This window comes from Curcuma longa, chromosome 11 (genome assembly GCF_044706935.1).
Source record: "Curcuma longa cultivar G26 ecotype Majalengka, Jawa Barat chromosome 11, ITB_CL_G26_1.1, whole genome shotgun sequence".
Lineage (NCBI taxonomy): Eukaryota > Viridiplantae > Streptophyta > Magnoliopsida > Zingiberales > Zingiberaceae > Curcuma > Curcuma longa.
In genome coordinates this window covers 10,852,783-10,865,351 of record NC_133871.1, presented here as the reverse complement: position 1 = coordinate 10,865,351, position 12,569 = coordinate 10,852,783, and the positions used below count along the sequence as shown (strand labels likewise).

The 12,569-nt window shown below is 34.8% G+C and overlaps 1 protein-coding gene across 1 annotated transcript; it reads left to right on the top strand.

The window, feature by feature from the left end:
- Nucleotides 1–86: 86 nt before the first annotated feature.
- Nucleotides 87–11,983, top strand: LOC141837786 (CSC1-like protein RXW8). The gene is made up of 10 exons (XM_074725158.1): nucleotides 87–367; nucleotides 2,757–2,903; nucleotides 3,885–3,948; nucleotides 4,032–4,241; nucleotides 6,858–7,046; nucleotides 7,243–7,541; nucleotides 10,722–10,998; nucleotides 11,129–11,404; nucleotides 11,493–11,726; nucleotides 11,807–11,983. Exons 1-10 carry the CDS (start codon nucleotides 87–89, stop codon nucleotides 11,981–11,983), a joined length of 2,154 nt encoding a protein of 717 aa, XP_074581259.1.
- Nucleotides 11,984–12,569: the final 586 nt, after the last annotated feature.

Here is a 12,569-nt window from a genome sequence, read left to right as displayed (position 1 = left end):
GTCTTTTTACATGATGATATAGGTTTATCTAGAAGCTACTACGGTGTTGGGCAATTATTTGATGCTGTCATGATCACAAGGCAGAGATGAATCTCTCTGCCCTCCTGACATCTGCAGGCATAAACATTGGTCTCTGTACAGTTTACTTGTCACTATATTCAATCTTGAGAAAACAACCTAGTTTTCTCTATGTGTACTTTGGTCGGCAGCTCGCACGGAAAAATAATAATTATCTGGATGCTTTCAATTTGGAAAGATTTGCGCCATCTCCTAGCTGGATAGTGAAAGCTTGGGGACTAACAGAAGAAGAAATCCTCTCTATTGGTGGCCTGGATGCTGTGGTCTTCCTTAGAATTTTTGTTTTCAGGTGATTCTAACTGCACTTTCTAATTTTTTTGGTGATTATCCCAAATTATTATTTTACATCAAGGATTGAAATATTGAGATGGGTTTCGGTTCTTGGTCGGCTCAAGAAATGCTTTTGGCACCAAGTATCGGTGTCGGAGGTGTACCTAATAAGAAGATGGAGGAAGGAGTGGAGGAAGAACATTAGTTGAATGAAGAGAAAGAGGAGGGTTAGGAGATGAGAAAGCTTATTTGTAGTGGAGAAACATAGTGCTGGGAAACGTGAGTCACGACACACAAGCCGATACTAGAGGAGGAGGAAACTAGGGTTTCAACATTGAGGAGGTTGGGTGTGGAGATTCTTGCATCACGACTTCTAGCATTGAGGATGAGCCAACGCAAAATGATCGTGATGCAAAGGAGGAGCTTCTTGTGAGTTGTCATCGCTTGCTGTATTGAAGATCTCATGTACCAATTGGCAGACAAAACAAAAAATTTCTCTCATGCTAACCAACATGACATGAGATTTTGAACATTGCTTTACATAGTAGATAATCCCGTATGTTTTGGGATTTTTTCTTGCATGTGGAATGAAAAGTATATGAATCTTATATATGTTAGGTTACTTTTCTCCTAAAATGAGTTAGCAATTTCATATGTTTCTTAGGGACCAAGTCGATCCAAGATGAATGCCTTCTTGATTCAAATATGAATCTTATCTAAACCTCATGAAAATATACCATAAAGAACCTCCTCGTTCAACATTGTTATTTAGGAGTGTCATGTTGATGCAGAACTAACAAATTGTGCTGCTCAAAACTCAACTCCGGAACGAGAAGGAATAATAATATTATCAAAATGAACATATTATGGGATCCTAATCCTTTTTATAGACTCAATTAAACCAAGTGTCTAAGAAATGCATTTTATCACTAAAATTTTAACTAATTTTTAAAGGGTCTAATTATCTCTCAAACTATGAGAAAACTTTTAGCAATTTCAATATATACTTTAAATTTTAAAATGAAATTTCTAATTTGTTCCTAATTTTGAAGTGTGCCACATGTATTGCCAAGATTGTGTTATGTTGCAAAAGGAAGATGTGAATGTATTAGAGTATTATCCATAAAATTTGCTAGCTTTGTCAGGAATGGTATTTGGTGAAACATGAACTTGTTGTGAAGTTTGCCTATGAGAACAATCCAAGCCAAATTTTTATCGTAGGTGGAACTGGAAAGGTCCAAAATGCTTGTGCCATGAGAGATGAACTCCCTCATGGACAATGCATCGGTAACTAACTTGGGAAATCCCAAAACTGACTTTTTCAGGGGTGGGTAGGTGGGTGGATGGGTGGGTATAAATTATCAATGCAGTTCCTGTTCAGGTTTTTAATACCCTGAATCAATCCGATCGGGTTTTTCTGAAAACCCAATTTAAACCTAGTTGTTCATGAGTCTATGAGCTTGACAATTCGTCATTGTAGATCCTAAGATTCTATAAATTCTAAATCTTTAGTCCTATAGCTATGATAGGGGCAGCGGGCGAACTTAAATCTGATTAATTCTCATAATATGTGCCTCATATGATAAATTTATCCAAAGTTAATTAAGAATTTCCTTAAAGAATAGTTTTCTGAAGAAAAATGAAGGATGACTTCCCTATACATAATTTTTATTAAGTGTAATAAGTTTCACAAATTGATCTTAAGAAAAATTGAAACATCAAAAAATATTGAGCCTCATGGATACAAGAAATACAGATATCTTCTAGAGGTGCAGGTCTCTGATATAGATAGGTACTGTAGTTGGTCTTTTAGTTTATGCTCTCCAGCAAATCATTTTACTTCTTCTCTCTAGCATCTTTTTTTATGATTTGGAAACTACTTGAGTATGGCTTTATTAAGCTCTTTTGATATATATCAGGTGACTGTATGCCACTTGTTTTGTTTTGGATAAAAACATACAAATTTGAAAACAAATGCATATAACTTAAAATTTTGTCAAGTAGTTCATCAAATATGAATTTCAATGTATATATGACTATTAGATACATCATAGTTCCTAATTTTGATTGCCCCTCAAAGTTAGTTCCTTAGATAAGATTAGCTATTATTGCTTCAATCCATGAACATAATTAAGTATTTCAGAGTTCATAAATCTTCTGTAAATAAGTTCAAAAAGTTTCTTTAATTCACTAGATGTTTTTTAATAAGACATGATAATGATTTATTTTATTTTATTTTTCTTATCATGATACCACCAACATATAATGCTATTCATGTATTGTGCTATGAAGAGTATCATATCTCTATTTCACTTCAATCAGAAATTTATTCATTTTGTCATTTGTATACTGAAATCCTGAAGTTAAGTTGCACTTCCTGGTCTCTCTCTCTATATATTACTCCTCAGCTTGCGTATCTTCTCCATTGCTGCTTTTGTTTGTGTCTTTGGAGTGCTTCCCGTTAATTATTTTGGTAAAGAAATGCAGCACACACAGATATCTGCAGAATCATTAGAAGTATTTACAATTGCCAATGTCAAAGCAGGATCCCGCTGGTAAGTGCTGCCAGTATTTTATCTCTTCGCACATCTTTTATTGACCTTTAGACATGCCCAATGATCTTTGGTATAACTGAACGCATACTACTTTTTTCAAGAATGCTAAAACATTGCTTTTTAAAATTGGTCTTAAATACCATCTCTAGAATATAAATTGCAAAGTGTTTTTCTCACCTGAATCACATTGCCTACAATTTGTCAATACTTCAGTCTGAGGTCATGGATACAAATAATTAACTTTTGAATGATGAGAAAAAAAACCTTATCAATCAATGTTGGTTGGCACAAAAAATACATGCTTTCAAAATTTATCCATGGTATATCAATGGAAGCTGAAGTAACATATAATAAGCAAATTAAGTGATTTAAAGATTCAAAAAATATTTATTAGCTCAAAAAAATAACTCCAATAGAAGACATTAATGTTTTTGTGGCTTGAGCAGATGTTATAAGATAAACATTTATACAATAGAAAATGCTTTAATGGCATTCAAATGTTTAGAAGAGATAGATTCTCCTCTTTGATTATGTGAATTTACCAAATTGGTGATTTTTATGGAATTAGAGGGGCTCCTGGAAAATTTTATGTAAAAAAATAAAGGGTGATTGATTGATTTTTTTATATTGATTATTACTGTGATGGTGTTATCTTCGTTTAGCAATAGGAAAGGAAGAGGCAAATAATGCTAAACCCTTTATTGAAATAATTACCTTTGTTTAGCTAAATGATAGGAAGGAAAAGGCAAAGAATTCATACCATATTTGTTTGTTTCTATCTCTTGTTACTTGTGATCTGTGAATATTATCTTATTACTCCTTTAACCAATTCTTACTTGTCTGTAAGTATAGTTCAACGAACTATTCACAAAAATGAATTAATTTACTAGGTGAAATTGAAAGTTTGAGATAAAATTATCAGCTTTTACATCATTCACTGTTCAACTTTAACAAAGGTTTCTGCATCTTGAAATTTTGCAGGCTTTGGGTCCACTGTGCCGCTTTATATGTTATAACCTGTTCAGCTTGTAGTCTTCTTTACTTAGTAAGAATCTTTTGTGAGTGTTGTTTTCTCTGATTAAGTTATTGTAACCTAGTTATTGACTTTCTTTTTGTTGTCATTTTTAGGAGTATAAAAGTATTTCAAAAATGAAGCTAGATTATATCACTGGATCGCCTCCAATGCCTAGTCATTTTACAGTCCTTGTCCGTGGTATTCCAAAGTCAATAGGGGAACCTTTAGGTGATACTATTAGAAACTTCTTCCTACACTATCATGGATCAAGTTACTTAGGACATCAAATAATTTGTCGAAGGGGAAAACTGCAGAATTTTTTTGTGAGTATATTTACTCTTTATTCACTATTTTTTTCAGAGGTTTTTAATGTTCAGATGAGATATTATACTTTGTTACATGTATATTAGCATGTGGCATATCATGCTTGAGAGTTATTTGAATGTAACGGATTCATAATGACTGTTCTCTGTAGATATGGTTTCTTGTATCGATCAAATTTATTTTATGCATTTATGATATTGCTAAATCTGAATTGCTACATTTCATCACTCAGATACTAAACAGTAGTTTTTTTTTTTGTTTGCTTCATTCTGCCTTTTTTTTTAAACTTCTATTCCCTACCATCTAGATCCACTCAGCTATATTTCATCACCGATCTGATGGGCTTAACTAATCAGAATACGCTTTTCAATATACTCATTTTTCATGGTATGCTATTTTTGTTCCAACATGCTTGTCTAGTTTCAACATTAGTACGAGATGATAGTCTTCTGGGCCAGCTCTTGCTTACTCTCATCATCAATGGGGTAATGCTAGACTGTTAGTTTGGCAACCTGTTATATTTAATTTTGTGTCAATCACTTGGCCACAAATATCATGTAGATTATAAGTGAATGCTTTCACGTCATGTTTTGATTATCCATAGATTTTGCCGCAGGTGACTATTCACATTTCTTAGAGCAAAATGACGGAGGAGAAACCCATCAGTACATAAATGTTTGGATATTCACATTAGATGATTCTGATACTAGATAAACGAAGATTTGTTATGCTTGATAGATATGAAGCATTCATTCCTCTTGCACCTGAAGTTTTTCTCATCCATTCTAAAACCCCTACGCAAATACAAGTTCATAGGTGCTCAAGTTACAAACCTTCGTTCTACTATAATCACTCCATCACTTTTGTATATTATAATTAGACATTAATTCTCATTGAAATCAGTTTTATGACAATTTACTTGTGATATAGATCGTCCTTGTCCCTGCTTGATTATGTTGGTTACAAAGATCCAATATGATAGAAGGTTACAGAAATGCTTTGTATAGTTAGATCTATCCTTTTGACACATGCAGGGGTAAATACATACATTAAGCTCAAGTGATATCATGCATCAAACAACATTGACTGGCAAAAGTGCAAATCTGATGGTTAATTGCAGGAGAGATTCAAGGGTCCTCTGTGGATAGAATTATTTGCAAGTTATGTTGATTACATAATCTTGGTGCAGTGGTAGAGTAGTTCAAAAGCAGATGGATCTCTTTGGAGCATCATTTAGAGGTGTAAATGAAGAGATGAAGTAGTAATGCAAGTACATTACATGTTACCCAGCATGGACCAAAACGTCATTAACTCTATTTTGGGTTATAGTTAGAGTTTGTATCTATTATGAGTTGCCCTAACCTATTTCACCTCAAGAAGTATTGCAAAACATTGATGATGCCTTTGGGTGATGCATTGCGACCATAGAGCTTATAGAGAGTAAGGTTGTCCTTTCAGGTAGATATTTTGGTGTTTTGGGAGTACTTGAGGTGAGTTTTTGCTAATTTTCTCCAGCGCAGTTGACAGAGGAATTTAGGGTGGATTGAGAACTTTTATTTTTACATGGTTTAAGATTAGTGCTTTGGTTAGTTTTCTCAGCAATCATGCTCTCACATTATCTTTTGGTTCTGGATTCTCTTCTTCCACTTCCCTTCTCCAAACTGTTGCTGATTATCATCACCTCATACAAACAGTTAAAAGTCACTTAAACCTGAACCATAACTGGTTATTTAGATCTTGAATCTGTAGCCTTTAGAGAAGATGCACAAGCTTGACCGATATGGGCATATTGGTGGTTGAACTTCAACATATTCAGTCCATATTTGAATTATATACAGAACACCAGAGGGTGATCATGATATGAAAGTGTACCAGAAAACTGAAGTAAGAACTAAGAAGCATATGTTTGAAAGTATACCAGAAAACTGAAATAAGAAGCATATGTTTGCCAGCTCCAATTTATCATCTTGTTAGTTAGGGGTTCGCCACCAGGCTCTAGTATATATATCATAAACTTTGTGGTCTATTTTATGATAAATACAAATTTATTCCTTTTTTGTTGACATTTCAGCATGGGCACTTATATTAGACTTCCATCTTGTATATCCAAGACCAATATTCCTAAAATCTAATAGTATCCTAGTTTTTGTTCTAGCAGAAATGGGACTGATACCAAGATCTCCATGTTATTTATTGAATTGGTTTCCTGGTTTGATAGTTTCCTAACATTCTAACATAGAACATATACATAAGGGTCATATAGATAAAAAAGAAAGAAAAATCTATTTCTGTCAAGAAGATCTATCTTTCACAATATTTATCGTAAAACAATTATTGATTGACATAAACCGGACTTCTCTATAGTTATCAAGGTACAAAATTCTCTATAGAAGATCTCAATAAGCTTCAGCAAAGGAATTCATGCTAAACTCAGACTTGATCATCTTCATTAATTTATGATTGGTATTACTATGTTCCTTTTTTTATCCATTTTCACTTGGTTAAGGGCCTAGTCAAATCTTTTTTTTCTCTTCTATAGAAACTCGTTTTTATTATGAGTAGTTAAACAGCCACTTTAAAGCAAACTTTTTTATTCCATGAAATCTCTGTTGCAGTCTAATGTGAAGAAGGCTTACAAAAAGTTTTTCTGCTTTGAAGTCACTGCTCTGGATAATACTTGCAGATCTGGCCTCTGTAGATGTGGTCTTTGTGGAGAAGTGTCCAATTCTTTTCGCTTTTACCCTGATAATTTTTACGAAAGGAGGACTGACTTGCACTGCATAGATATAAGTAGCCACCAAAAGGTAATTCTCCAATAATATTTTCTCTCAATATTCTTGTAAATTAACTTCACTTCTTGAGATACTAGGCTTGAGTCTCTGCCAAATCAACTCGAATAGGACAATCTAAATCATTTTGGTTGATTGTAATCCCAATACATATAAGAAGAATAAGATGCTATCTATACTGAAGTTGGATTAACTATTGTTTTTTGATCAGGAATGCTCATCTGCGTTTGTCTTTTTCAAGACTCGCTATGCAGCAATTGTTGCTTCAAAGGTCCTGCAGACTTCAAATCCCATGTTATGGGTAACGGACCTTGCTCCTGAACCAAATGATGTTTATTGGCGAAACTTATGGATACCATATCGACAGCTTTGGATTCGAAGAATAGCAACTCTTTTGGCTAGCATTGTCTTCATGTTTTTGTTTCTTATCCCAGTGACTTTTGTACAAGGTTTAACTCAACTAGAGCAGATGCGACATATGCTATCATTTCTAAAAGGTATACCTAACAAGTAAGTACTCCTTTTTCCACCCTATTTCAAACTAGGTGATTATATCAATCTGATAATATAATTTTATTTAAGGTTACTTAAACTCTATTTTGTGATATCTTTCACGATTCCCAAATTTTATAGAAGGTGCTTCACTGTAAGATCGACAAAACATTCAGCAGTTAAAGTTGTACTTATGAATCGATCTAATGGTTCATTTTTCTAGTGTTAATGCTTCAATTCCATTAGCACCAGTTCACTGACAAGATTTGTAGAACATTTGTATTGAAGCATTTACAGAAGAAATGGTCAGAAACTTAGGTCTATTGTTTGACATTCTTTTGGTACCTTGTCATCTTATATTAAATTCCTACAGGAATGATAGGGGCTAGCGTCCATCCAAATTGTGCTTCTGTAATTCTTAAATTTTGATCCACTAATCATTTGTTCAGAAATCTAATGGAAGGGTGTGACATGTACAACACTTTTACATGTAGGCATTCTTTTTTACTAATAACCCCTTGTTCCACTACTCTGCACATGTGTTGAAGCAACTAGTAAGGATGCATGTCCAGATCCTGATCTTAATGAGTAGATACCTTGGAATCATTGGACTAACTGATTCTCTCATTGAGAAGGTTAGATTGTCAATTTTCTGATAATTTTGCTTTCACTTTTTATTTTTTCTTCTGTTAAAGGACTACAAATTGTTGCTTTCTTTTACCAATTCAATAACTTTCCCAATTAAGTAGCATTCTTAACTTTGTCAATAAACACAACACATTCATATCTATATATTTATATCTATCTACCTACCTACCTATCTATCAATATGACTTTGGGTTGTCTTTCCATACTCAGTCACCAAAAGTTTCTAATTCCTTTTCATTCTTGTAAAGTTTCATCGTCCTATTATTACTTTTTTCAGCAACCAGGGAGCAAGATGCATTCCCTGGTAATTTATTGTACAGAATGGGATAGAATCACAGGGGACAATGGGACAAGTATACGCTCAATCTGTATGGTGGCCATTGTAAAACTCAAATCTAGCAACCACTCACATCAAAACTCTGAAATGCTCTACAAGCTCAGATCTCGAATACATCATGATATGTTAAAATGAATAGAATCACAAGCTCGAGGTATTCTAAGAAAGCTTGGTTGTCAAGTACATAAATGCTATTGGTACTTCAGCGAGTCCAAATGACGTCACTAGGAACTCAAAATGCCTATACCAAGTCTTAGAGGTTATATTTTGAATATCTTGACTCTCAACTGATGGTATTCATATTTCATGTCAGTCTTTGAGTTTATTTTGGTTTGGTTTAAGTTGATCAAACAAATCATCGATCAATTAGGTAGTTGTTCTGTCATTGGGTTTCGCCATTGTAATCAAAACAGGCCCATGGTTCCATCCTCTGATTCTTTAGATATTCAAAGGGACATGTTGGGACGAACAAGTTCATTATCCGATAGATTCTGCAATTTCCCCTTAAGTCCTCTAATTCTTTGGGTATCACAGGGTTGGTTGCGATTTCTCCCCGTCAAGTTTGCTAGGAACTGGGACTGATATAGTGAAAATTAAACACTGTTTTCCCTTTTGTTTGTTATATACTCTGAATTCAAAATTGGTGGCTTCCATCTTTTGACAGAGTAAAAGAAACTTTTGAAGTATCCAACTCCATGCTTCACTGCTGCAATACTACATACCTATCTTATTAACATTCTGCAGTGATGAAAGACCGCTTGCTGCTCATTTTCATATTATCGGGCAATTTTCTTTCTTGAAGAATTCAAGGCTCATGAATTTATCATCATTATTGCTGGCCAATTTTATTATTCTACGTATATGCGGTAAAACTGCAAACTTAAACAAGTCTTATCTCAAATTTAGTGGTTAGAAATCAATTTGCAGCCATTTTATTTTGGCACAAGAGATTTCTAACATTTTTTAAGTTACAAAACAATGTTACTACTTGTGCGACAACTAGAAACTCAAAAAGCTCAGAGTCTCTCAAAATTTTGTTGCAACCTTGCAAATGAGCTTGGGGTCATTCAATTCTTGCACAATGCCATGTTCTAGGGTATAGGATGATTTACAAATCATCTTGCAATCAAATTTTGAGAAACCTTAAGCTTTTGGGTCTGTAGCTTCTCTACACAAGTTGTAACATGAGTTTGTAACTTAAAAAGGTTAGAAATTTTGAATTTTGGGGCACAAGTTGTTTTGTAAAACAGCTTACACTTGAAAGCTTCCGGCCAAAATTTGAGATACAATGAACACTTCTTAGTTCATGTCTTTAACACAATTCATAACATGGGTTGGCAACTCTAAAAATGATTTTAAAATTTTTAAATTTATGGAGTGCAAGCTGATAAATAGCATTGCACATTTAGCCATAAATTCCATAAATGTTGAAAAAAAAAACTTAAATTATCTTGCCACCTCTTATTTGGCTAATATCTTTTGTCTTCCTCTCTCTCACTTTAGCACCAGGGTTGATTTTTAGCTTCAAGTACTTGGGAGATAATGGAAAGATAATAGGTGGTAAGGGAATTAACAAATTGCTGTGTTTTGACAACTAATTGAAACTATGGGGATAAAGCAACGATTTTGTTCCAGGGCATTTCAAAAAAAGGCAGCAAATTTAGGGGGCAAAATTTTTCAGTTTTAATCAATTTACATTTATCTTTTATACACATATGACCCACCGTATTCTATTTCCCAACATTTCAATTTTACCTCTTAATATTCCCATGATATTTGTCTGTCTTAGAATTGCCCTTTTTTTCAGTAGAATCATATTTCAGCTATTTGATTTATGTGATCTTTCAAGAGAACTTACAGTAATTTCTTTTTAAAGGATTCCTATTTAAATCATATAATTTCTGACAACTATGCACTACTGAGAAGTTTCTTATGCATTCTTACACTCGAGTTCTTCACTTGTGCTTCCTTGAGTAGGCTTGTTTCTGGAAATCTGTGTCATGTCATTGTGTAACTTCAGGCATCTTCTTTTCGTGTAATCTTAACAGTTAAAAGGCATCATCCGAGTTAGTTTTTTTTTTTTTTGTTTCCCTTAAGATGAAAACTGAAGTTTGCTGCATATTCTTTTCGTGTAATCTTAACAGTTAAAATGCATCATTTAGTTTTTTTTGTTTCCCTTAAAATGAAAACTGAAGTTTGCTGCAAATATGCAGGGCCTTTGTAATCCAGTTCGTGTCAGGTTACCTCCCCAGTGTCATTTTGCAGCTTTTCCTATATACCGTACCCCCAACGATGATGCTGTTTTCTACCTTGGAAGGGCCTGTTTCACGCAGTGTCAGGAAGAAAAGTGCGTTGTGCAAAGTATTATACTTCACCATATGGAACATATTTTTTGTGAATGTTTTATCTGGATCTCTCATCACCCAGCTGAGTCTCATTACTAGACCCAAAGATATTCCAGCTCAACTTGCTAAAGACGTGCCAAGGCAGGTAGATCTTGTATCCAGCTTTTATTTTATTCATCAATTTTTTTTCTAGAACATTTGCAGTGAATTATTTCTCTTGTGAATTAAATCAAAGGATAAAATGAGGTTGATGTTTTACCCTTCCACATTCCCAGGCCACCTTCTTCATGACTTACGTCCTTGCATTAGGTTGGACAAGTTTATCATCTGAAGTACTGCAAAGTTTCTCACTATCATATCATCTGACCCGGAAGTATATATTCAGATGCAAGGATGATCCAAGTTTAGTACCATCATTTCCATATCATACTGAAGTTCCAAAAGTCCTCTTGTTCGGCTTACTTGGCTTCACATGTTCGATATTGGCACCTCTTATATTACCCTTCTTACTGGTTTACTTTTTTCTCGGTTATCTGGTGTATCGCAACCAGGTAAGTTCTTAGCTTTAATCATGCATAAGAAACAATCCTACGTCTAGTAGTAATAATGCATCACACTGCTTCACCTTCAAACATGCAGATTCTAAACGTCTACAGCACAAGTTATGATTCCGGCGGGCGGATGTGGCCCATCGTGCACAACACTACGGTGTTCTCTTTGGTGCTAACGCAGATAATAGCACTCGGAGTTTTTGGAATCAAAGAATCGCAGATGGCTTCATTTTTCACTATTCCACTTCTGATCGTCACACTTCTTTTCAGTGAATACTGCAAGAAACACTTCTATCCCATATTCAGAGATCTCTCTGCCCAGGTTTGTTTCAGCAACTGTAGCTCCAGTTGTAGCAAGTTTCAAGTTGCCTGATTCATATTGCGTAAGTCTGGCAATTGCAGGACTTCATCGACATGGATAGAGACGACGAGCAGTGTGGGAGGATGCCGAAAATCCACGAGCAACTATTCAGTGCATACGCCTGGCTTGCGCCGCCACCACCACCGCCGACCACCGGTGCTCTCGAGTTGTGTTATGTCGATGGGGAACCTGACTCCCCCGTGCAGGTCACAATCTGACAAGAAATTGGATTTCGACTGTAGGAATTTGTAGCAGTTCAGTTCATTATTTGATTTATATCAGACAAAACGATAGTTCACTCTTACACCAGTCAAAAGCAAATTTAGACATGATATTTTATTTATAAATTTATCCCATCAAAATTCTAAGATAGAATTATTGGAGGCATGGACCACCACCCTAAACCACTCTTATTAGAGATTTCTTTGGGTTTTGTTTTCCTCTCATTTGGGCATTTAATTTCAATTTGTTGTTGTAAATTAAAGTAATATAATGGTTGAGACATCCACTTCATTAACTCAGTGTCTCACACGTCCACTCTTTTGTTTGTGATTCTGCCTTCTTCAAGCTAATCTTTCAATTAATGCATGAATAATAATTTGCCTCTGCAATAATTCCCCTCTCATCCTTCTACCATCCCTTTCAAATTAATTGGGTGGAAAAGGAAACTGATGACCTTCACACCGTTCACTCCATGGCTCAAGTGTGAACTCAATCAAGTCATCCGGTCGAGCCGTTGAGCTGAGTCGCTAGCCATTGGGTTCGAGTTGCTCTGAGAATTCAACGTGAAGTTAGTTTGAGTTT